Source organism: Phyllostomus discolor, chromosome 2, assembly GCF_004126475.2.
Source record: "Phyllostomus discolor isolate MPI-MPIP mPhyDis1 chromosome 2, mPhyDis1.pri.v3, whole genome shotgun sequence".
Taxonomy (NCBI): Eukaryota; Metazoa; Chordata; class Mammalia; order Chiroptera; family Phyllostomidae; genus Phyllostomus; species Phyllostomus discolor.
Genome location: NC_040904.2, coordinates 105,750,921 through 105,776,032, shown reverse-complemented (window position 1 = coordinate 105,776,032; position 25,112 = coordinate 105,750,921). Strand labels below are relative to the sequence as shown.

General features: G+C 44.1%; 2 protein-coding genes across 8 annotated transcripts in view; one reads left to right on the top strand and one right to left on the bottom strand.

The window, feature by feature from the left end:
• PCYT1A (phosphate cytidylyltransferase 1, choline, alpha) overlaps positions 1-4,727 on the top strand; it is a 59,681-nt gene extending 54,954 nt beyond the window's left edge. For 3 of the 5 annotated variants that reach the window (XM_028503993.1, XM_028504019.2, XM_036018270.1), the window contains exon 9: positions 641-4,727. In XM_028503993.1, the coding sequence (XP_028359794.1) occupies positions 641-847 (207 nt within the window). In that variant the 3' untranslated portion in view covers positions 848-4,727. The remainder of the gene's footprint in view (positions 1-640) is intronic. The other 2 variants (XM_036018271.1, XM_028504002.2) reach the window with 1 other exon arrangement.
• SLC51A (solute carrier family 51 subunit alpha) lies at positions 4,506-23,721 on the bottom strand. 3 transcript variants are annotated; one of them, XM_028504046.2, is made up of 9 exons: positions 23,446-23,721; positions 22,738-22,832; positions 10,909-11,063; positions 9,927-10,000; positions 9,312-9,470; positions 8,683-8,794; positions 8,285-8,431; positions 6,063-6,168; positions 4,506-5,552 (listed from the first exon to the last, which is right to left on the bottom strand). In XM_028504046.2, the coding sequence occupies exons 1-9, from the start codon at positions 23,481-23,483 to the stop codon at positions 5,416-5,418; spliced, it is 1,023 nt and encodes a 340-aa protein (XP_028359847.1). In that variant the 5' UTR covers positions 23,484-23,721; the 3' UTR covers positions 4,506-5,415. The 3 variants fall into 3 exon arrangements, with proteins under 3 accessions (XP_028359847.1, XP_035874165.1, XP_035874166.1); XM_036018272.1 differs by lacking the exons at positions 22,738-22,832; positions 23,446-23,721 and adding an exon at positions 16,692-16,757; XM_036018273.1 differs by lacking the exons at positions 22,738-22,832; positions 23,446-23,721 and adding an exon at positions 16,565-16,670.
• Between the last annotated feature and the right edge of the window lie 1,391 nt (positions 23,722-25,112).

Below are 25,112 nucleotides of genomic sequence, written 5' to 3'. Positions count from 1 at the left end.
AAGATAAGAGAGTAGCCCTGCCCACGTGTACACTGTAGTTTTAGATAGAAGGAAAGACCAGTAAAAAGAAAGCTGCACTCCACTACAAACAGCTTCTATATTGCTGGGTGAGGTGGGAATTCTGTCCTTCAGGAGGAGCAAGTTCTCCTCAAGCCAGATAGAGGAGGGGCGTGTGTATAGCCATTCAGCAAGTGAGCCCTAGGTTGGATATTCAGAAGGACCTCACTGTGAGGGTGTTAGGATACGAGAATAGATTATTCAGGGAAAATATGAATTCCCTTTACAGAGAACTCTGAAACTCAGAGAGGTACCCTTTTGTGTGAGTTAGTTCCTTTGTTCTTGCCTGGAGCCTGGACTACAAGCCAAGCAGTCTTTCAGGAATTCCCTTGACATAGGAGTAGGATCAGGTAGCTGGAGAACAAGTAGGAACCTTTGGATAAGTCACATAACATAGACCACTTCTCCCTTAGACCACTAAGGGAGAAAATCACTTAGAATTATAGCTATGTCCCTCGCCTGGCTTTCTTGGTCACTTTTGACATTGCATAAGGCACTTGTGATAATTTGAAGTCTCAGGCATGCCAACGGTGATTTAGTAGCATCTATAGGTTTCTTCTAACCCTTCCTTTGGTCTCCACAGAAACATATGCTGAAAGAAGGGAAAGGCCGGATGCTGCAGGCCATCAGTCCAAAGCAGAGTCCCAGCAGCAGCCCTACTCGTGAACGCTCCCCCTCGCCCTCTTTCCGATGGCCCTTCTCTGGCAAGACTTCCCCTCCTTCCTCCCCAGCAAACCTCTCCAGGCACAAGGCTGCAGCCTATGATATCAGTGAGGATGAAGAAGACTAATTTTTCATCCCTCCTTTCCTTTCCCCTCCCCGTGTCCCATCACCTTCAGAAGCTCTCTGTTGAATTCCAAATTGTGGTCCCAACAATAAACCTAAAGACAGCTACAAAGGAAAGACAATTGGGGCAAGAGGACCTCAGATGGGGGGAGCAGACAGCCCACCCTCCAAGAGACATCACCCACCCACACCGACAAGGAGGCTGACTACACCTTAGAAGCCTGTTCTGCATCCGTGTACCCTTCCCACAGACTTTGCTTTACTGTTTATGTTCATGTGACCTTGACAGGGAAATTGTCATTTTATTAATTTTTTTAAAAATCAATCCTTTAACTACAATTAATAGAACTAATTCTTTTGCCCCTCAGGAGTGGGCAGAAGGAAGTGGTACAATACCCAGAGGCCTTTTCTTCCTGATACACTATAGGGTTTGCCTTCTGTTCTGAGGCAAACTGGCTGGCCAAGTCCTTCCAGCACTGGCCATGCTGATGAGTGACTTTGGGGCAGACGGGGGTTGGGGGGATATAGTTTTGGTTTCCTTAAAAAAAAAAATACTAAAAGCCGGGTAATCGTCACAAATCCCCTAACAGTGTTGCTGGCACATGTGCCGGCGTGGCTGTGAGAAGAAGAGCTAAGCCTAACTGTTCTTACTCCCTGAGGAGTTTCTTGATGGACCCAGTGGGGTCCCTGAAAACACTGATGGCATCAGCTATGGCTTTTCTGCTGTGTTCATCTTCTCAGAAAATTCTATTGCCTGGTTATTTGGGAGCTCTTGTTGATCTCTTTCCTGGAATCTACTGTTAAAGGAAGGGACACTTCATGTTTACTGTGATTGTGGAGGGGAGTGGGGCAATACGCAATCCTACACAAAGTCATTTCAGATTCCTTTTTGCCCTGGAGCAAGTCCCTGGTCCTGCTGCTCCTATTTCTGTGGTCATTACCTAGCTTTTTACAAAGGGTACTTTGTAAATGTCTGCAATTTCAACATGATCTCTTAATCCACATTGCTCACATCAATTGAATATTTAGAGAGATTTGCATAGAGCATTAGGTGTAAAAGCATAAGAGAACATCCACCTTCCTATCTTGACTCTGCCCCTCTTAAGAATGTTCTTGACTGGAACCAGTTGCCCCACAGGGTTTGTTTTCCTCTGAGAGTGGCAGCTGGCAGGGGCTTACTTCCCTCCACCACCCCTTCCAGCGAGCTACAAAGAAGGGTTCCCATTACAAGGATATGGTAAGCTCTCTCCCTCCCTTCCACATGTGCCTGGTGGTTATGGCCTCATCTCTCCTGTTAGGTTCCCTGGGGAGATTCATCACTTAAATTTCATATCAGAGAATGCTGAAGCTTCATGCTTGCTGTTGGGCTTGAGCTCATTTTAAACCTCCAGCATCCTACAGCTACATGACTTAGCAGATCATCATCCATCAGTAATCCTGTAGCTGGGTTTAGGGGAAGACTGCTTCTGTCCAGGCCCCACCCTGTCACTCATAAATACCCCTTGTGGGGGTGGAGTTTTAGTGTTTTCAGCTAAGAAAACCACATTTTATCTTGCCTATGCTAGGGCTGTGAGTATCTCATAGTCATCTCCCTTAATACTTCCTGGTGGGAAAACCTGCCTGCCTGCACACTGGACCAACTAGGTTCTCAAAACCTAGGATCACCCAGAGGCAGAGCATGGCAGAGTGTAGGGACACAGAGGGGAACCTCTTGTCCTGATGGCCTGTGAAAACTACATTTCTATCTCTTCTCATGAAGTGCTACTTTTACTATTAAATCTGGTTTACACGAGCTTTGGCTTGGCATCCTTTTTTTTTTTTTTTTTTTGAAATAGATGAAGTTGATGTTTGCCTACATTGCCCAGCCTCATATGATCACGTTTTAACTTTTCAGCTTTAATCTTCCTTCTTTAGGAATTTTACCTATTTCCTTCTTATTCCCCCTGGTACAGAAAGGCAGTGAAGTCACCTCTAAAGCCCACCTACTTGTTCCCTCCGGGTACACATTATGCTGTATATTTTGAAAGGGAGATGCCCAGAAGGTGCTTTTCCTCCCTGTAGTCACTCCTCTCAAGGATATTGTCTGGATCTCTGAGCTTTGGGCCCTCCTCCTCTGCTCTGTCATTGGGCAGCTTTTGGCATGCCTGGCCCTTGGAGTGTGACCTCTAGGCTGAAACCTCTGTGAGATTCCTAGTGCCAGCACGTGCACACATTCTTGGAAAACTTTGCCCCTTTTGCTTGGTGAGCCTCTACAGCCTCAGTCTCTTAACACTAGTATATTTCAATAATTTTGACTGAAAGTAAAAACTTTTATGGCGTGGCATGTTAGATACTATGGGATAAATGTGATCCTAGGTGCTGGATAAGGATGGTGGATGGAGGAAGCCATTGGGATGATGCATTGTTTGATCAGTTGTGCCTAATTAAATGGGGTTAGTGGTTTGCATACCACAGCCATACCTGTGACTTGTGAAGCTAGTATAATGTTTGAGGTTGTGGAGCTATTTCTGTGAATGCCACACACAAAGCTGTCAGCCTAAATAGGCCAAGTGTGGCAGAGATGGTAGATCTTTAAAATCTGGTTGGCCCCAGTCTCTCTGAGTTGGCCCCACTGTGCAAGATGGAAGGAGAATGGAAAAGGAAGCCCTATCACTGGGGCCAAGGAGGTGCCGTTTCAGCAGTTCCTTGGAGATGAGATGAGCAGGAAGTTTGATTTTTTTATAAACTAGGCTCAGTAGCACTGAAAAATAGAGGCTTAAACTTTAGAGGAATAGAAATGGATCATTTGTACTGCTACAGCTGCTTCTGATAGCTCCAGTCAAAGACCATTATTTTGCTGAGACTTAGGTAAAAAGGTTGGGGATGTGAGGAGGCTGAAAATCCTGCAGAGGAGAAAATACATGAGTGAGGGCAAGAGAACTTTTGACCTTTTCTGATTGCTGATAACTTCTTGGGCAACACCTGAGTTACATTTTTAAAATTTTACTGTGACCTCACAGCTGGTTAGTAGTTTCTGGGTATTTCCTCTAAAATAGATCTTCACAGTGCTTTTGTTACTCTTTCTCCACTATTTTGATTTGTGGGTAACTTTTGATTTTTCTGGAGCTTATTGCCTAATCCTGTTCCAGATCTCATATTTAAAATCTTTCCAAATCAATTATACTTTGCTGATTTTCTTTTATTCCTAAAAGCCATAGCTTCTACATTTTCTGTCAGCATACACTCTTACCAGAAGTTGAACCAATACATGCAGAAAAAAAAAATACTCCCTTAACAATATTTTTAACTGATGGTATTTTTTAAGCTTACCAATATAAGTATTTTTGAAGGTTATATATTTTCAAATCATACGATGATTATTCTTGTTTTCTCTTGTAGAATAGATTGTCATGGGGTAGAGAGTGGTCCCTAGCTTCTATTTATCCAAATAAGTAGAGCATGCTCTCAGGATTATACTATTAAATGCTAATTTTCTTTAAAAGAAGAAAGATTTTTCTGTCTGCCAAACTTCATACTCAGATTGGGGTAGAAAAGTATGAGGCTTAACATTAAGTAAGGATTACTCAGGTTGTGGTCCTTTAGGTTTGAAGTGGGATTTCCCACCCTCTTTTAGAGGCACTGACTGTCTTGAACACAGAGACTTGATTGGGTGGATTTTATGTTTTTTTGTATTGAGGAACCTGAAGAAAAAAAATAGCCTTGCAAAGAAATGCTGGCCTCAGCACGAAAGTTAACCCCATCCATCACCAGAGCTGACGTTCACAGGAATGTTTTCCTCAACTGGTGTTCAGTATATTGTTTTCCCGTCTGAGTGTTATTAACTTGTTCAGAGTTATTTTGGCTTTTGTCATTTAGCCAAATAAAAGCAAAGTGGTTTTACCTAATGTTTTATTTTCTGTGTTTTGACCTGATAAACATGTATATGATACATTTTATGTATTGGGATCTTTTTCCTGTACTCGCAGTTCATTTGCTTTTGCACTTTATTTTCTCAAAATCAAGCTCCATGACCATATTATTGGGGATTCCTTTTTCAGCTTGGCACAGAAGATTTAAAAAGCCATTGTCCCACAAAGGGAGGCTGACCTGGATCTCACAGGTCTAATGTTATCTGTGAGGAAAAGAACACCTTCGATCTGTTCTTCAGAAGCCTGGTTCTTTAGAGATTTGGGGCTTGTACTATTTTGCCTAAGTTCTACTCTCATTTTTATACCAGACAAACTACCAGGTACTCTTCCCCCTTTCATTTGCTTTGAGAAAACTCAAAGTGACCTTTCAATATACAAGCTTTAAGAGCTGATAGTGGCACCCACAGAGGTAATGTGCCCAGTTATACAGTTTCATACTCCATCCTGTTTGTCTATTATAAATCTTAAGTTACCTTTCCCAGGCAAAATCCAAAGCAGTTTCATCCTATTGCATAATTTACCTTCATCTCTATAATCAAATGTAATTTGCCAGTTTGTGCTGACAATGGAATCTTTCCCATTTGGGCAATGTTGAGGGACAGCAAAGAAATCTTGTGCCCATCTCATGAGTACAGTGTCTCTTTCATAGTCCAAGCCATTCACCTCAGGCTTTGATGTCCAAATCCAGGTCTGGAGAAGAGAAAGGTTCATATCCAACCTTGTCGTCTTTCCTTCTGTAGTATATTCGTGTCAGCACAGTTATCAGAAAAGTCTCCAGTACAAGGAGGTGGCAATTCATCACTGCAGTGTGGGGTGAAATATAGTGTAAGTTATACTAAATTATAGAGGTGGTATCCCAACAGCAGGCCTGGCATGTGAGTTGGACAACACTTTCTGCAATTTATCCTCAAACCAGGACCTAGAGTCTGAGTAACATGGCAGGTTAATGGTAGAGCCAAAACCAAAACTTGGCTCTCAACCGGCAATCTGAGGTTAACATTAAACCTCATTTCTTTTGTGCATTTTATTTCCTTCCTAATCACACCCATTTCTCTCCCAAGAGCTAAGGATCGAACCCATGGCCATCAAGGCTGGCCTCAAGCTGTGGAATTGCAGCTCTCTTCTGTGTGATCAGAAAAGTCATAGTCTCCTTAAATCTCTGCTGGGATTCTTGGAGATCCTTTTTTGAGTATTTGGAGCAGCAGCCTGCCTGGCCCAACCTCTGTTTTAAGATCTTTTCCTCCCTGACCTTTCCCTGACCCTCCCCCTCTCACTCATCCTGGAATGAGATAAGAGCTTTAATATGCTCACCTTGAGACCTGATTTTAGAGGAAAAGGGAGGTGAACAAGCAATCTGCCCGCCATTGGCCAAGACTGAGAAGATGGATGGCTGCAGGGCAGTCAGGATGAGCAGCACCTGCAGAGGGGAGACGAGAAGCGAGGGCAGGGCGGGCCCAGGTGCACGGCGCTGAGGCCAGCTGCTCCGCGGCTGTGCTTGTCCTGCCGCAGTGCTTTTGGCCAACCTTTAGATTTGTGCAGTTCCGGAAGGCTGAGATTCACATTTGATTAAAATTTGATGGAATTTCTAATCCTTAGGAAAGTTGTAACCTCATCTTCAACCAATATTTTATGAGAGTTCCTGACAAGAAACAATAAGAACTGACTGGAGGTTCAAGTTTATTCCCCTATTTCAGTCATGGCTGCTAAGGAGCACTTGCGGGATGAAAAGGGTGGATGATCAGGGAGGAGTCAGTCCATCTACCTCAATTATCAGATCCCTGCTGATAGGATGATGGACAATTAACCACTAAAGTGCCCTCTGAAGAATCTCTCTCCACCAGGGCTGGAGGTGAAGGGAAGAAGGGGAACTGGTGTTCAATCGGTACAGAGTTTCTGAGTGCAAGATGAAGCAGTTCTGGGGATGGATGGTGGTGATGGTTGTACAACAATGTGAATGCACTTAATGTCACTAAGCTGTACATGTGAAAATTGTTAAAATTATAAATTGTGTTATGTATATTATAGCACAATAAAAAAAAAAAAAAACAAAAGAAAAAGATCATCTCTGTCCAGAGGCCCCAGGAGCACCATTTCTCTTAGTACTTGCTCTCCCCAAGGCAAGGCAGACTGGCTTGTCCAGGCTTCCCACCATCATCACTGGCCTGCTCGGCAGCCACAGGCTTTTGCCCTGAGGCCTGATCCTAAGTGCTTCTGGGGCCAGGATCCTTTCTGCCCCTCAATCCCTGATTCCATTTCAGTCCCTTTTCTCTCTTCCCCTACCCCCCCCCCATTCTACCTACTATGTGCTGGAAATTCACATTTCAGGGGCATGTGCTTAGATCAAATGATAATCCATGTGCAAGCACGCTGTTAACTACAATGCAGTTATTATTTCTTGGGAGTAGGAGAAGGGCCCAGCAAGGAGACAAAAAGAATGGAAAGAGAAGGAAAACAAGATATTGCATTTGTTGGAAAAGTTGTCTTTGGACTTGGAGAATGGAAAGTGTAAAGAGTGAACAGATGTGTCTTGGGGAGAAATTCCAGAAGAGGTATGAAGATGAGAGGCAGTGTGATGAGAAGAAGGGATGTGGGTTGGGGAGTGAGACACAGCTGGGTTTATATTCGAGCCTATCCCTGTGTGTCTTTGAGCAAGTCCCATAGCATCTCTGCATCTCAGTTTCCTTATTTGTAAAATAAAAAGAATGACTTCTAATATCATTGTGAAAATTAAAATGGAATGTATGAAAAGGGCCTAGCATATGGTATAGGTAGTTCATGTAGCTGAGATAATGCTGATGCTGCTGCTGGTGATGGATTATGGGGTTTTAGGAAGTACTCAAAGAAAAGAAAAAAGCGAAGGTGGAAGAATTTAAGATTCGATAATACACGTGCTATGGGTTGAAATGTGCCCCACAAACAGGTATGTTGAAGTCCTAACGCCAGTACCTGAGAATGTGACCTTATTTCAAAACAGCATCATTATTTTTGTTAACTAATTATATGTAATTGGTTAAGATGAAGTCATACCAGGGTAAGGTGGGTCCTTATTCAAATTTGACTTGTGTCCTTATAAGAAGAAGAAAAGAGACAAAAGACACGGTCACAGGAGGCAAGAAAGCCATGTGATGACAGAGGCAGAAATCGGTGGGATGATGCTGTAAGTTAAGGAATACCGAGATCGCTGGCAAACCCACAGAAGCTAGGGAGAGGCAAGGAGGGTTTCTGCCCTACAGATTTCATAGGGAGCATGGCCAGGTGACATCTTGATGTTGGACTTGTAGCCTCCAGAACTGTGAAGGAATACATTTCTGTTGTTTTAAGCCACTTGCTGATATTTTGTGAGAGCAGGCCTAGCAAACCATTTCAGCACAGAAAAGCAAAACCTAGGAAGTGGCAGGGATCATTTTCCAAATCTCACAGGAAACCTAAGGCTTAAGATTCCCAGACCTGCTTTTAGCCTCTATTAGTTTCACCTCCTAACCCCAATTATTTGTAGCTCTATTATGAACCATCCTTTCTCAGGGTGTAGTTACCTGGAACAGAGCAAATTTGGCTCCTATGTTCTGCTCGCCCAGGTGCAGCTTGGCTTGACGGAAAAGGATAGCCAGGGTCCAGAGGGCCAACAGGGTGGACACGCCAAGGAAAGTGTTGATCCATAGAGCTGTGCTCTCCTCAGAAATCTGGTGACAGACCAGACAGGAGTCAGTGAGGGAGGCGGGCCCTTTATTTCTTTCCCCAAGGTGGAGCAGTTAATTAGAAAAGCCCCATAGCCTGCCCCAGTCTCCTCCCTCCCACCACAGGCCCTGAACCTCTATTTTTCCACAGTCACCCTGTCTGCAGGTAGCAGAGGATGCTGGCACCAACTATTCCTCCTAGAGCTCAAAGGTACTAAATGAGTTCTGGACTTCGCTGCCCCTTCCCCCTGGCTTACATCTGCTGGGTCATAGATGCCATCGGGGATGAGAAATAGGCCCACCAGGCCCAGTGTTATCTTGAAGAAGGCATACTGGAATGGCCCCAACATCAGCAGCTGAAGCTTTTTCCTGAGGGGAAAAGAGGGTTAGGATCATGGACCCACAGACCACCTACCCCAAGAAGACTCATCTCCCTCACTGGGCTCCTGGGCTGAGGCTTGATTACCATCAGAGGCACCAAAATGGTTAAATGGATGGGGACACAGAAAGAAGCCAGGATGTTGAGAGCATTGGCAATCCTTGCTTTCCACTCACCCTAGACCAGAATGCTGCCTTTTGAGTGTTGACCCAATCTCATTAACCACAATGAGCAGGAAGGGGCAAGTAAAGAGCCTAGTCTAGTTTTGCTTCATGTGGCTACACTTAGTAGGTGGCAGTGGGCTTAAGTGATGGGAACTTAGAAGTTCTCCTTTCTCTGCTCCCCTTACTCCTGGGTGGGATGCCCACCCTTTCATCAATGGGTTTGTTCCATACAAGACTAATTGCAGAAGGGTTGAAGCAGGTCTGAGCGAGCCAGCAGATGCTCGCGGGAGAGTGCGGGAAGAGATAACCTGTTCTTTGAGGACGCCTCTCCCTCCTCTCTTACCTGGTGAGCATGAGTTTGGGGCAACAGGGGCAGCAGCAGCAGCAGGGGCCTGTGTGGATCCTCATCGGGGTGTCCTTCAGTGTCCTCACTACTGCCTCCTTCCCTCCAAAGCCTTCCACTATGACCTGCATCAGCAGGTAAAAGCACACCGCATAAAACCTGGAGTGGGAAGAGAATTGGGTCAGAGAGTACACCGAGGGGAGCCAGTAGCCAGCTGAGGGGCACCCTTTGCTTCCAAAGAAAGATGGATGGCAAAGGGAGTGGAGAGGGCTGAGGCTCACTGATGGGAGCACAGTAGGGACTAGCCATTCTGAACGTGTGACCCAAGAGGAGCGAGAGAAGAGGACGGCGTCTGGGGGCCTGGGAAGGGGGGAAATTTCAGGCTTTGGGGTTGAAATGGTGGCTGAGGATAAACAGATTTAGAAGTTCAAGAGACCCGAGTTAGCACAAGTTGGAAAGGAATCGATTTGTGATCGATACTAATTGATTTGCAGGGATTTATGGAAGAGATGGGGATAAAAGAAGACATGGGTTCTGGAGTCCTGGGTGAGTGGGGAGCAGAAGGGGACCCCAAAAGGATACTGGGCCTAGAGCCGAGGGCAGCAGGACACTCACGAGGTTATGGCCATTTCCACAATCATGAGGGAACGAGGGATCCAGAGACCGAAGCAGCAGAACACAGACACCACCTGCTTGGACAGGAGCAAGAAGCCAGTTAAGGGAATGAGGGGGACCTTGTGCTCACCCTCTTGAAACTTTCGTGACAAGGGCTCAAGGAAGCAAAACCTAAATGTCTGAGGTACTATTACTTAAAAGTGGACAGCTGGAAAAATCACTAATTGAATTTAAAAACATTTTAATTTAGCTGTCAGTTCCTTCTATGTCTATAGTTAGAGACAGCAAGTCACCTGAGTCAGGGGCGTTTTTGAAGACTATCTTATCCATATCCCTGGGGTGGGAATAGATAAGTTCATCCCTACGAGTAAGAGGACCAAGATCCAACCCTTCCTTTTCAACATCCCATGTTATTAGAGCATCACTGATGACCTGAGATGGCTCAGGCAGGTGTCATTGGGCAGGAAAGGACCTCATGAGCCTCACTCTCCGCCCAAATGGGCACGCAGAGCTCACCAGAAGGAAACAGAAGTCCAACGTTATGGTCTATGAGCAAGCCAAAGGCCTTCATAATGGCTGTGGGAGTTTCAAAGGCTTACAGGGTAAGAGTAGAGCTAAGTATGACCCCATGGGAAAAAACTTCTTTCCCTCCTACACTCTGAGGAACCTCTGCTTGTCCATACACAAAGGAGGCTTGCTTTTCACAGCAATATCGTGGTGGAGGAGGAGTGATTGGGCCACTGGTCGCTGAGTGGTTTCTTTAGCTGTCTCTGTGGCTCTAAGAATTCTAACACTCCATCCCACCACCTTCCCAGCATGGGGCCTGAATGCAAATGGAGATCACATTAGAAGCCTCCACCCTAAGGTGGTAGAGGCCCGCAACCATTTGCTTACTTGCATTGTTGAGTTTAGAGGAATTCTCAGAATGGTCCCCCCCTCTTCCTCTTCAGTCCTTCCTGAAGGGCAACAATAGGGCGCTCACCGTGGGTGCAGAGCTGATCCAGAGCAGAGTCCTCCTCTTGATGGGGCAACGGGTGTTCTTGTACAGGTAGAGGGCATCCTCCAGGAAGATGGCAATTGAGCCCAGGGCAAGCAAGGTCATGATGACTGTGAGGGCAATTTCCACAGGGCCCAGTGCTAGAGTGGATGGAAAGAGGACAGACTCTAGTGAACTGAAGTCCAGAACTGAGTGAAGGGCAGGAATGTGGCTTCCTCACTTGGATCTAAATTGCTTTACCGTATACAGAATTGTCTGCCCTAGGCCCCCATGCATACAGAACAACGGCTTTTTCTTAGACCTAGAATATCCAACATGTGGCTAGAAAATAATCATTCTTTTGCATGGATGGGAGCCTAGGCCATATAATTTTGGATATGGTGAGGCCATATAATTTTGGATATGGTGAGGTTTACCTGGACAGGAGTACAGACATTAAACAAGTTTTCACATAGCAAAAATTTTGGAGTAGGAGTTCAGTAGGGCCTATTCGCTTTTCTACCTCGGGTGCCATGTGTCATGCTGGCAAACAACATTATAATTGAAGCAGAATGTAATTAGTGGTATACTTTAGAGCTGTTTGAAATTTGATTTCAAAAATTATGTCATGAACCTGGGACTCCACACTGAGTGTTGGTCTCACATTTAGTCTTACATTGAATGTGGCCCAGTGGCTCTCTTTAGTGTTTATCATATTCATTCAAGGAGTTGTTAAAAGGTAGCTGTCCAGGCCCAGCCCTTAGAGATGCTGCTTCAGTAGATCTGGGATGGGCCCAGTAACTGCATTTTTAACAGATTCATCTGATAACGGTCAGGGGATAGCATTTTGACAAACACCAGTGAAGCTCCTCAGGCCTCAGCATTGCTAACAGAAAGAAATTAATCTAGTTACAGTATGTTTTTCTAAACAGGTGACTCATCACTACAACAACTAGTTTTAAAGGGTTCTGTGTCCTTAGTGACTAAGCCTTGACACTCACTTATCTAAGTAACTCTTCCCCAGTTGGCAGACTCACTCCTCTCCACCTGCTAACTGGCTAGAGGAGAGGAAGAAGGGGCAAAGGAAGATTGTCAGAACCCAGCCCACTGTCCTCGTGCATTGGGAGTAAAGCATGAAGAAGGCATTTGCTAGTCTGCCCTATGTTTCGGTGACCGAGGGCAGCTCAGTCAGAGAGACAGCACTGCCAAAACCAAACCAGGGAGGAAGGAAACCACACCAAGGTGGAGACCTGTCATCTGGATCAGTTATACCTGGTGGCACCACAAGAAGCAACCAGGCAAAGGTGAATCTGTCCAAAAGTACCATGGGAGGTATTACATCTTTGTCCCAGGGAGGCCCTTTATCTCTGACCACAGTCAGGTCTAACTGCCAGGCCACAGGACCTGCCATGGGGAAGGTGGCCCTCGGGCTCCAGCTACCAAGCAGGGAGCTAGTAGTACAGTTTTCCTTTCTATCAGAGGCCATAAAAGACAGGATTGTGCTGTTTTTCTTTGCTCCTACCCATCCCTTTCTCTACTCGGCTCCATTTAGTTAGGATAGAGCCCTCTGGGTGTCTAAATGACTGGCTTGGCAGGGTGATTACACTGTAAGGTATAAAAAAGTCAAATCACTATATTGCACACCTGAAATTAACATAACTAATACAATATGATATAACAACTATACATCAGTAAAAAATAAAAAATAAATAAGTGGCTGGCTTGACATTGCTGTTAATGTTTAGCTCTGTTGCCTCTCTCTCAGTTACCTCTCCAGATACCATTCAAAGGCCCTGCAAGTTTTGAATATTAAAAAACTTGTTGCAGTCTTTTACTTAAAAAAACTTCACCTTTTTCTTCTTGAAAATTTTAAAATATAAACACACAGATGATTAGTTTTACATGATATTACCCTTTTACATCAAAAATGTGTATTTAAAACAATTATGGAGATACACGTAAAGCTAGCCATATTTCAAAATAATGCTAAATAAGTTAAAGAGATAAGTCTTTAAAAATCAACCAGGAAAAACTGAGAGAGCAAGGAAGAGAGAAAGAGTTGTATTTTCATCAAAACTTAGGAGATGAAACACCTTTCCGAGCTTATGAGCAATCCAAGAAATCGCAAAGAGAACAACAGTCACATATGACATAGTTTAGACTTCTGAATGTTAAAAAAGGGAGGAAACAAACTAGGGGAAAGCATTTTTAATAAATATGTAGTAAAGTTTAAGATCTTTGTCACCTAAAGAAAGTTGGTAACAAAACCAGGAGGCTCTGACACATGGGAAAAATGTCACTCTGCCTAGCAGCCAGAGAAGAGCAAAATAATGGTGATACATTCTTTTTTGTTCTATTAAATGATAATGTTTAATATTAAAATGAGAATGTTTATAATATTATTGAGTAATAGCCCTAAAACAACTTAAATATCTGACAGTATTGGAATTATTAAGTCAACTATCCCATAGAATATTGTTCAGACATGAAAATTTTGTGCATGCCACAAAAAATCTTTGTGAAGAGTATATAATAATATTTTTAAAAACATATTAACACTCATCCTGGCTCTTGTGGCTCATGGATTGAATGGTGGCCTATGAACCTAAAGGTCACCAGTTCAATTCCCAGTCAGGGCACATGCCTGGGTTGTAGGTGGGGTCCCCAGTTGGGGTCATGTAAGAAGCAGCCAATTGATCAATGTTTCTCTCCCTCTCTTTCTCCCTTCCTTCCCCTCTCTCTAAAAAACAAACAAACAAAGCCCCCCACCCAACTTAATAACAGTCAACTTAAAAATCCACAAAACTTCTCAGCAGACCCACTGGAGAATAAAAAAGAACATTGACCTTTTCCTCATATCATTCAAAAACATTTAAATGTGAAAGTTAAAACAAAGTTTTTAGAAGAAAACAGAAATACATCTCCATGACTTTGAGATAGGCAAAGGTCTTTCAAAATAGGTCACAAAAACACCAATCCTAAATTGGTGTTTAATGGTGAAAATTAAGAATTTCCACTGTTCAGAAGAAACTATTATGAGAATGAAAAGGTAAGCTCAGACTGAGAAAAGATGTTTGTAATACAGATATTCACCAAGAGACTCATACCATAAATATAAAGAATTCCCATCAGTAAGAAAAAGACAATAATTTTTTTACTTTAAAAAAAGATCTAAACAGTTATTTTACAAAAGGAGATACCCAAAGTTTCACAAAACATAAAGAGGTGCTAAATATCTACAATTGTCAGGGAAAAAAAAAACACCAAAAGGGCTAAAATTAACAGTACTGATGATTACAAGTATTAGTAAAGATAAATGGTTGGAACTCTCATACACTGCTGTTGAGTGGAGTCCAAGCACTTTGACAAGCAATTTGGTATTAGCTATTAAACATCCACCTACCCTATGACACAGAAATTGCACTCTTGGATAAATATTCACTAGAAATGCTTATAATCATGGAAAGAATGTTCAGAGCAGCCTTGTTCATAATGGCCCAAGCTGGAAACAGCCCGCAGGGGAAGTCAAGGATGCAATATGGTTCCAGCAGTAAAAGCTCCAGGAAAATGTTGGATTCTCTAACTTTCTGTGATTGTTTAACTCTTTGTAGCCTCAGGCTAACTGATAGTGATTGAGAAAGGCGGATTGCCTCCTGAGGATAAATGTCGTGCTGGGAAGGAGGTTAATGAATGTATAAGTGTGGATAACTGACTGATGTTATCTGTTTAGAAATGTACGTTCTTTTGATGGTTTCTGTGGCAACCCACCACGAGGTTTTACTATTAATCCCCTATAAAAAGAGACCCTGTTCAGAGAGGCGTGTTGATTTCTTCCCAACGGGCCACCACTGAGAGCAAGCAGCTGCTCTGCCTGTGTAGGTGAGTTTCTCCCACTAAAGCTCTTATAAATTTGAATAAGGCTCCATGTCAGTGCTTCAGAATCAATTCTGAATTTAGGCTTTTGAGGCTTTCCCCAATATAGCTCATATGTTTTTCAATAAGAATACAGACAAGTGAATTGTGATATATTCACACAAGAGAACATCACACAGCGATAAAAAAGATGAGCTACTGATACCTGCAATGGAACTGATTACTCTTAAAAACATACTGATGAATGAACGAGGCCAGACCCGAGAGCACAAACTGTTGGATTTTGTTTTTATGAATTGAAGAACAGGGAAAATTAATCTATGAAGGCGGCAGAGGTTAGCAGAGTGGTCTTTGTAGGAACATTAAGTGGGTAAGTGGCGAAAGTGTGAGAGACCCCCCCACCCCCCACTGGATGCTGGAAATGTTGCATGTATTGACCCGGGTGTCAGTTTCACAGTTGTACACATATGTAAAAATCCACCAAGCTATATACTTAAGATCATTGTCCTTAAATGCATACCTTAAAAAGAAAACTTATGTGGACAAAACAGAATGAAAAATAAACACAGTAAAATTATAACCATGTTTAAGGGATTTACTTGGGGAAAGAAACAGACAAAGAAGTTGAAGAAAAGAGTGAGGCATTAGTATCTTTATCTGACAAAATGGAAAGTCAAGAGGCATTATCAATAGCGGAATAGAAAATAAACTATAGGTATAATACATAAACCTATAGATATAACCAACCAAAAATACTGACTTAATTATATGGAGAGAAGGAAAGAAGTTTGGTGCTAAGTGGGTTAAATCCTTATGTATCACAGAGGCAGCCACAGGTGATGCCAGAGGCTAGTACCCAGGAAATAAAAGTGTGTGCAGACTGGCATAGGCGATGTGATGGTAACTATCAAAAGAACCTTCAGCTAAAAAAGGAGAGGGATTAGAAATGAGAATGGATAGGGCAGGGGATTGTTGACTTTCATTAGCAGCCCTTTTGTACTATTTGAATTTTTAACCACATTCATGCATTACTTTGATAAAATGAAATTATTTAAAAATGCCCACAAATACTAAAAAAAATTAGCAATGATGTCTTTGGGTAATGAGACTGTGGGTGGTTTTTGCTTTCTTTTCTACCTTTTCCAATTATTCTATAATAAACATGTATTTTTTAAAAAATGTTTTTAAAAGGATGCATTTTGCCAAACATATGCTAATATGAAAGATTCACATGATCTCATGCTTACAAAAACAGGACATAAAATTGTAGGTATAGTGTGATTTCTAATGTTACATAAAGACACAAAAAAAGGAAATTGCAAGCAGGGCCTGTTTCTGAGTGGTGGGACTAGAAATGACTTTTCCTCTTTTTACCTTTCTGGATTTTCATATTTACTTTCCTAAACCTGAATTATTTTTACAATAGAAATATTTAGTTAAAAATACACACAAAGATAAAGTACAGGTAGGCAGAAACCAAAATTAATTCAGTGGATTTCTAAAAGCCAATGCCCATTGTTGGGAGGGGGAGTCCTGCCTCAGCCTCTCCTTGCCTGACCCCATCCCCTCCTAGGCTCTTGTCCTCATCAGCTCACTGAACTGAGAGTGGAAATTGCCCTTCCTCAGGCAAGCCATCAAGGCCAAATCTTTCTTCAGTGTTCACGGTCCTTGACTCCTCCCTCCTCAAAACTCTTCCCTCCCCATGACTCACAGAACCACAGTCCTCATGACTCCCCTCTGGGCCTCTGACCCTTGGTCTCCTCTGTTGATTCCTCATCCTCTCCCACACCTCATGTTCTGCAAACTCAGTCATTGCAGCTCTGCTCTTCTCCGTTCATAGAGGTATAGTATTTCTCTGCCACCACTCCTTCAGCCTCCCAACAACCATATGGGGGTTCCCACCTCCAGGACTTTACACTTGGCTTCTGCTGGTTCAGCTTTTCTCCCTGAGCACATAGTGGAGGGCTCCTCTCATCACTGAGCTCTCAGCTCAAATGCCTCTCCTCTGGCAGCCTCCTTTAAAAGCACAGTGTGACCTGCCCCTCCCACAGTCAAGTTATTTACATATTTATTTGCTTGCTTATCATCTGCCCCTTCACCTTACTGTAAACTCCACCAAGGCAGGGACTTTGTCAGTCTTGTTCTCCCTTCTGTCTCCAAGAGCTTGGAACAGCAACTGTGACTATTTGTTGAATGAAAGACATAATCCCATGAGAATTCTTATTGCCATCTCTATTTTATAGGCTTTTTCAGGAAACAAAGCTTAGAGTGACAAGCACTTTGCCCAAGGTCACACAGTCTTGAAGTGAAGGAGCTAGGATTTAAATGGAGGGGTTTCTCACACTAAACCCATGCTCTCAGTCATCACACACACCGACTAGTGGCTGCGTTCACATCAATAGGAGACGGAATGAGGAGTGTTAGAAACAACCAAATGTAACTCTAAAAGATTGTTTAAGTTTACGAAGGAGGAAGGGCATATTCTGACCTCAGTGCAGAAATGCTTTTGCACTTTCTTGTAAATGCTGGCTTTGGTACTCTGTTCTTTCTCACACATGTAGTGTCTATAGGCTCTTATATCTACCTCCACGGTGCAAAAGCCAAGTGAGAGTTTCTTAGCATCCATAGCCCAGCACCACTGTTCTCCATCAAACTTATTCATCTTCTTAGAAGACTGCCCCCCTACCTTATTTTTCTGCATCTTAATCATTAATATGGGACAAAAGTGTCCTACAGACAAAGGATTTTTGGAAATGCCTTAAAGTTATACATGTTTCTTTCCTGCAGAACACACTGAAGTGTTTTATCTGAACACACTGAAGTGTTTACACTGTTAATTTCCAAAAGGAGGTTATAGATTACAGATTTTACAAAACTTGTTTTTCTATAGACTGTGTTTTTATGAAGCACTCTTTGAGATTCCAGGAACACACTTTGGGAAATGCTTGTCTAACCATTTTGAATACAAGTACAACTTTAGCAACTAGCAAATTTCTCACTGTCTCTGAAATAGTGAAGATTACTTTTTATATAATGAAAACAATGTCAGAACATCAAAATTTTGAAGAGTACTATCCATAATCTTAGTTGGATCCTAGTAAAAAATTACTTTATTTCTGCATATTTGTTTCCATGGAGGTTAAGAGCATAGGCTCTGGAGTTAGAGACACATGAATTCAAAGTAAAATTCCAAATGCATTTTGACTTCTGGCCAAGATGGAGGTGTGGGTAGATACACTTTGCCTCCTCATACAACCAAAAGAAGGACAACAACAAGTTTAAAAACAAAAAATAACCAGAACTGCCTGAAAATTGAACTATATGGAAGTCCAACAACCAAGGAATTAAGGAAGAAATATCCATCCAGACTGGTAGGAGGGGTGGAGCCGGGCAGTGGAACAAAAAGGACTCCAGCCAGGCAGTGTCTGGAGAACCTGGGTGGGCGAGGCAGTGGCTGGCAGGCTGGGCAGTCCTGCATTAGTGTGAGATAGACCTGGAGGAACAACTGGGGAGTGGGACAAATCATAGAATCCAGGGTTCCAGGGCAGCAAAATAAAGCCTCAAAACCTCTGACTATAAAAACCTGTGGGGTTGAATTGGTAGGAGAACTCCCAGCCTCACAGGAGAGTTTGTTGGAGAGACCCACAGGGTCCTAGAATGTACACAAAACCTTTCCACCCAGGAATCAGCACCAGAAGGGCTCAATTTGCTTGTGGGTAGCAGGGGAAGTGTCTGAAAATGGGGTGAGAACCAAGCAAGACACATTTTTTTCCTCTGTGACCCCTCCCCCACATGCAGCACAACAATGTGGAGAAGTGGGTTGCCCTGCCCTGGCGAATACCTAAGGCTCCACCTTTTACAATATAACAGGTGCACCCATACAAAGAAATATGGCCCAAATGAAAGAACAGATAAAAACTCCAGGAAAAGAAATGTGATGAGATAGCCATCTATCAGGTGCAGATTTCAAAACTAGTAATCTGGGTGCTCACAGAAATGATTGGGTATGGACACAAAATAAAGGAAGAAGTAAAGTCTATACAAAGTGAAATAAAGAAAAATATGCAGGGAACCAACAATGAAGAGAAGGAAACTGGGTCTCAAATCAATAATTTGGAGCAGAAGGAAGATATAAACATTCAACCAGAACAGAATGAAGAAACAAGAATTCAATAAAATGAGAGCCTTAGGAACATCCAAAACAACTTTAAACGTTCCAACATCTGAATCATAGGGGTGCCCGAAGGAGAAGAGCAAGAAATAGAACATTTATTTGAAAAAATAATGAAAGAAAACTTCCACAGTCTGGAGAAGGAGATAGACATACAGTCCAGGAAGTTCAGAGAATCCAAACAAGTTGGACCCAAGGAGAATACACGAAGACACATCATAATTACATTACCCAAGATTCAAGATAAGGAGAGAATCTTAAAAGCAGTAAGAGAAAAGGAGATAGCTACCTACAAAGGAGTTCCCATAAGACTGTCCACTGATTTTTCAAAAGAGATCTTACAGGCAAGAAGGGGCTGGAAAGAAGTGTTCAAAGACATGAAAGGCAAGGACCTACATCCAAGATTACTGTATCCAGCAAAGCTATCATTTAGAACGGAAGGGCAGATAAAGTGCTTCCCAGATAAGGTCAAGTTAAAGGAGTTCATTATCACCAAGCCTTATTATATGAAATGTTAAAGGGACTTATCTAAGAAAAATAAGATGATCAAAACTATGAATAGTAATATGACAACAAACTCAAAACTGCCAACAACTGAACCTAAAAACAAACAAACAAACAAACAAACTAAGCAAACAACCAGAACAGGAACAGAATCCCAAAATTGAGATCACATGGAACAGGCAGGGGAAGGGGTGAATGGGGGAAAAGGTACAGGGAATAAGAAGCATAAATGGTAAGTACAAAACAGACAGGGGAAGGTTAAGAATAGTATAGGAAATGGGGAAGCCGAAGAACTTATGTGTATGACTCATGGACGTGAACTAAAGGGAGTGGGACATGCTGGGAGGAGGGAGATGCGGGGTAAAGGGGAATAAAGAGGAGAAAAAATGGGACAACTGTAATAGTATAATCAATAAAATATACTTAAAGGATTAAAAATAGTTAGGTTGTAGGATACGAGGATTTCAAGTTACAGCTATCTACTCTATAAGTGGTTATACCAATTGGAATCCCACCTGCAGTCTATGAGTTCACAGTTTCACCTCAATTCACCTTCACTTGGGATTATCAGGCTTTTTATTTGTCTATAAGAGTGCAGTGAAATGATATTTATTATTTAACTCTTGTTCCTTAATTCCTAAGGAAATGGACAACCTTTTGTATATGTATTGACCATTTGGGTTTCCTCTTCTGCAAATTGTCCATATACTTTATCCAATTTTACTGGGTAATTTTTAATACAACTGCTCACCTTTGTTACAGATTATAGGCTTTGAAAATATCTTCTCCCAGTCTGTACTTGACTTTTTACATTCTTTATGGTGTTTTTAGTCATACAGAAGTTTGGTTGCTTTATGTAGTCGATCTCCATGATCATTATGCTTTCTTGTGTTTAAGAAATTGTTCTCTACTCTCATAAAGATAGTTTTCTGTTTTTATTTGTACAATAGTTGCATTTTATATTTAGGATTTAATCAACCAGGATTAAAGCTATGCTGGAGCTATTGTCATGTTTATTGATTTGCCATAGGGACCGGCAGTTGTCCGGCGTCACTTCTTGAAGAGTCCATCCTGCCCCACTGAGTGGGCATGGGATGACTTCTGGGCCCTGTGTTCTCTTCCATTTTCTACTTGTCTCACCCCTTATAGTTATTGCGTTGTTACCTTAGCTACGTTAGTCTTATTATAAGCCTTAATCTCTGGAAGGACAGGTCTTGGCTTTACATGGGTCTTTACAATTATATACAAAGGTTTGGTCAGTCTATTTTTAAAAAAAAAATCCTGTGAGGATCATAATGCACTCATATCACAGGTATTAAAAAATGGATTGTTGAAAATAATTCTTCCAGAATAGCTCTTTCATAAATGGCATTTATTTCAAGGAGCAACACAGTTGACAGAAGAAGAAAGGGGTTTCTCCACACCCTCGGTGGGCACCTCCTGACTCTCCTGTTTCTGGCAATGCCATCGCTGCTACCCAGGTCCCAGAGCCATCGCGAGAGGCTCTTTTTCCTTCACTCACCTTGCCTTGGTATTTATTTACCAGACGGCCTGTTCTTTCTTTGGATTTCCTGTGTTTTCCAATCTTCCCTTTCTTTCCCTGATATTGTTGTGAGTCGACTCTTGTCCTTCATGCTGGGCTGGGGCAATAACTCCTAGTTTATATCCTGCTTCTCAGGTTCTTCTTCCTTGAAGTTCAGTCTGATTATTGATTAATGGTCTGGAGGCACTATCCAGCCCCTCCCAATCTCAGAGCCCTCACCAGGCTCCTCCAGGCTGCAGGATAAAGTACAACTCTTCTGCCTGACACTCATTGAGCCCCACCTTACCTGCCCAGCCTCTCAATTGGCCCCTACTTCCCCACCAGCAACCTTGAATCCTGGCAGATATGGCTCCTCCGTGTCTGGAGAACGTGTCTGCTCATTCTGTCTCATCCCCAGCCCAGCAGTGCTCACCACCTGCTCGCTGCTGTCCAACTGCTACCCCCTCCAATAGTTTCACCTGGGAGCAGGCAGCTCACCAGGCTACCAGGCCCAGAATGGTCTCCCTATTTTGAACGCCCTTGATGCTTCTATTTTGCATTTTGTAGCCAAGCTGTGTGAGATCCATTTTCACTGCATAAGGCAAGGTTTCTCTGTCTCAGCACCACTGACACTTAGGCCAAGAGGATTCCTTGAGGGAGGTTTTCCTTTGTTTCCAGGGTGGCATCCCTGGCCTCTACCCACTAGGTGCCAAGTAGCACCCTCTAGTTGTAACAACTGAAACTGTCTCCAGACATTTGCAAAAGTCCCCTGGGGGCCAAAACCGACTCTGGCTGACAACCACAGGTGTAAGGGGAGACTTCTATCCCCGGCTGCACTCTGTGAACAAGAGGTTCCTGGAGCTAGACACTGCAGCTGCCTCCTGACAGCTAAGGGGTTTCTCTGGACACTCGCTGGCAGGTGGCATTCACTGTGGTTCCAAGCATCTGAAACAAGGCTGAACACTGTTCAAGGACACACTCATATGTGCCTCCTAATGCACGCTGACCACATCCTGTTGTTCAGAAAAAGTCTACTCCTTGCAGGAAGGAGTTTGGGGAAAGCATTTAGGTGCCATAAAGACACAGGCTCCTATTCGTCAACGTCTCAGAGGTAGTCACGCAGTAGGAAAATGAAAGAAAATATGGGTGAGCAACATTTGCTATGAAGATGCTGGGGTCATTTGAATGTCTTGTTTTATGTGTCCAGAAAATAAACGGAGTTCCATCTTCAGCCTTTCACTTTCAAAGCAATTCAGTAATAGGAATCTAGTTAGCCAGCACTGTGAGAATACATCTACTTGTTCACCTAAGTTTTAAGAACATTATTCATAATAACCACCCCTCTTGAATGATTTAGGCCCACGAAGGCTGTTGTGTGGGCCTCAAGGGGACCCTGTGGGGCTTGGGTCATTTGAGCACCATCCTGAGTCCTCAGATGGTCCTAGGGTCTGAAAAATGCTCTAGGCCAGGGTCCCCAGTTTGAAGGGACTCTGAGGCTAGAATGAGTGGAAGGTCCAACATGCACGTCCATCTGCTGGGCTAGGTAGTCATGTCCCTCTTTTGGCTTATGGGCTTCTTGAGGAATTGATCATCTCCTCCAAGGCCTTAACCATGATAGACAAACCCTGGGCCAGCCATCCTCCCAGGATCTCTAGGCTGGCCAGCTGAGGACCACCTCTCCTCTGTTCCTTTCAGCTGTCCTGACTTACCACAGGGATGCTTGTCTCCTCCTTTTAGTTCCCTCCAGGGAGGGTTCCCTACTCACCTCTCAGAAGTTGGGCTGCAGTGGGAGGGAGAGAGAAGCAGGCAGAGGGGATGCTGTAATTGGTTTTCAGCACTTCCACAAGGTCTGCCGTGTACCTGGAGAGACACAGCCTGCATTCAGATAGCCTTGTGGACAGGAGAGAGCACCGGAAGGGACATCAGTTACTGGATGCCCCCTCAAACACATCTGGACTCAGGGAGCTTGTCCATTTCTCCTCAAGTTCCTGGTTCTTGGAAGGAATTGGAGAGTGGGTCCCATCTAGTGTGTAAGGCAGCCTGCCACCGAGGCCGTGGACAGGCCCGGCTGCAGTGCCCACAGAGCCTGCAGTTCTTTCACTTCACATGCCTTGTGGCAGCAGCCAGGGAGAAAGAACAGAATTGCAGGGAAAGAGTGGATCCTTAGCACTAGGGGTGGGTCCCCAGCTGGTGGGAGTTCTGTGCATGCACCCTCTTCCCCCAGCTCCTAGCTCTGGGATCTTCCTCTCCTAGAATGGGGAGAGAAAGCCAAGATGCTGAAGAGTCATGCACTGGCTAAACCCCAAGTGTCCCTGAGGACCTTAGGGACAGCCAGACCATTATCAGTCCTGTCTCATTCTGAGTGCCGGAAACCAAAGGGTACTGGGAGGGAGGGAGCGACAGGCCAGAGCGATAGAGGCCACCCGCTGCATAGCAACCAGCTCCTGGCTCAGGGCCTGCAGCCCTCACTCACCTGGGGTCAAGCTTTATCTGAGTCTTGTCTGGCTCCATTACTTCTCTCACTCTCTGGTTCTCGACTCTCAGTTCTTCTTGGCAGGCACTGAAGAGCAAGGAGGGGCAGGCAGGTGCGGGCCCTGAGGTAGGTAGCTTCCAGCCCTGCTGACTGCCAGCCTTTTCCCAAAGTACTCAGGTAGACGGTAGGTAGGGTGGGTAGGTAGGGTGTCTGGCTCGTCTGGGCTGGCTCTCTCCCTCCTCAGGCCTCCTAGGCCACAATTTCTATCTCAGAGTTCATCCCAGAGTAATTTGAAATTTGATCCTCTCAGCTGGCTGAGTTCCCAGGTTCCTGACTCCACCCCTACCCCTGCCCCCACTCCTAGGTGTGGTCCTTCTGGCCTCCCTCCCATAAGTACCTTTAGCCACGCTTTGCCCCTGGCCCACCCTTACCCTTATCTTCCCCCATCCTCGCCCCCTAGAAGGCTTCTAGGGTGGTGGTGGGGACAAAGTTCTCAATCTCCCCCTCAGTGCCCCCTGGTCAACAACTACTTCTCCCCAAGAACTTGGCGGGAACTCAGGCTCTGGGGCCCTGGGGTGGGAGAATCAGAGCTGAGGTCTTGACTGTGTTGGTGCTGGTGGCTCAGCATGTGGAAAGAAGGGCTTTTCGGCATGTTGGAAAAGCCAGACAAGACCCCTGTGAGTTTTCCAAAGCCTAGCCCGCCACTTCTTGATGGTGGGTTTACCAGCCAAATAGCAGCCACAGACACAGCAAATGGGAGAGAGAGGCCGTATGTGAGAGGCAGAGTCGTGGATGAGATTTCTGAGCATACTGAATTGTTTTTTTAAAACTGTGCCAAATTGCTTATGGACTATTTTATTGATTGGTCATTTTTCTTCTCTCTCCAAATAAACCTATCTGAGGCCAAGCTCAGTACCCCTAGATTCCTGGTACAGGGCCTGACACACACTAAGTGCTCCTTAGAATTGGTTGCCTGGCTGATAAAATAATATAATCGCAGCAGCAGCAGTTAAGGTCTATTGAGCACTTAAGGTGCTGGAAATGCAATGTTACTTATCTATTTATGCCTTACAATCTCTCTGTAAAGGTAAGTGCTATCTTTATTTCTGTTTCACAAATAAGGAAACTGAGGGTCAGAGGGGTTATGACACCAGGTGGGGTAGAGAGCCATGGTGGTATGGAGAGGCAGAAAGGACTTGGGTTGGGGCTCTGTGGAGGTTCAGGTGAAGATCTTTGATAGTAAAAGACGGCCAGTGAGAGGGTCGAAAGAGTCAGTTCCAGAGGGCAGGGAGGCTCTCTGATGGGGCTGGCGAGTAGATGCAGTCGGAGGAAGCAGTTATTGATGTGGTCCCGGAAAACTGCCTGCTCCTGTCTCCAAACACCTCCAAATACCTTCCGAGGACAGGCAGACTCCTCTGCCTCCTTTACTTTCCACAGTTCTCAAGGCAGGACAGTGTAGTGGTCCAGGAACCTCAAGGGCCCAATTACCTCCTAAGGTGGGGGTTTGGACACCACGGGAAGAGGGGGCACTGACCTCCAGAGGGTCCACTGCCTGGGGCCCGCCCTGACAAAGACACTAGCTGACTCAGCTTCCGGAAGCCGTCTCCGCAGGAGTGCTCCCGGGGTCATTCACCTCTAGTGCAGTGAGAGGCCTTGGGCTGGATTGC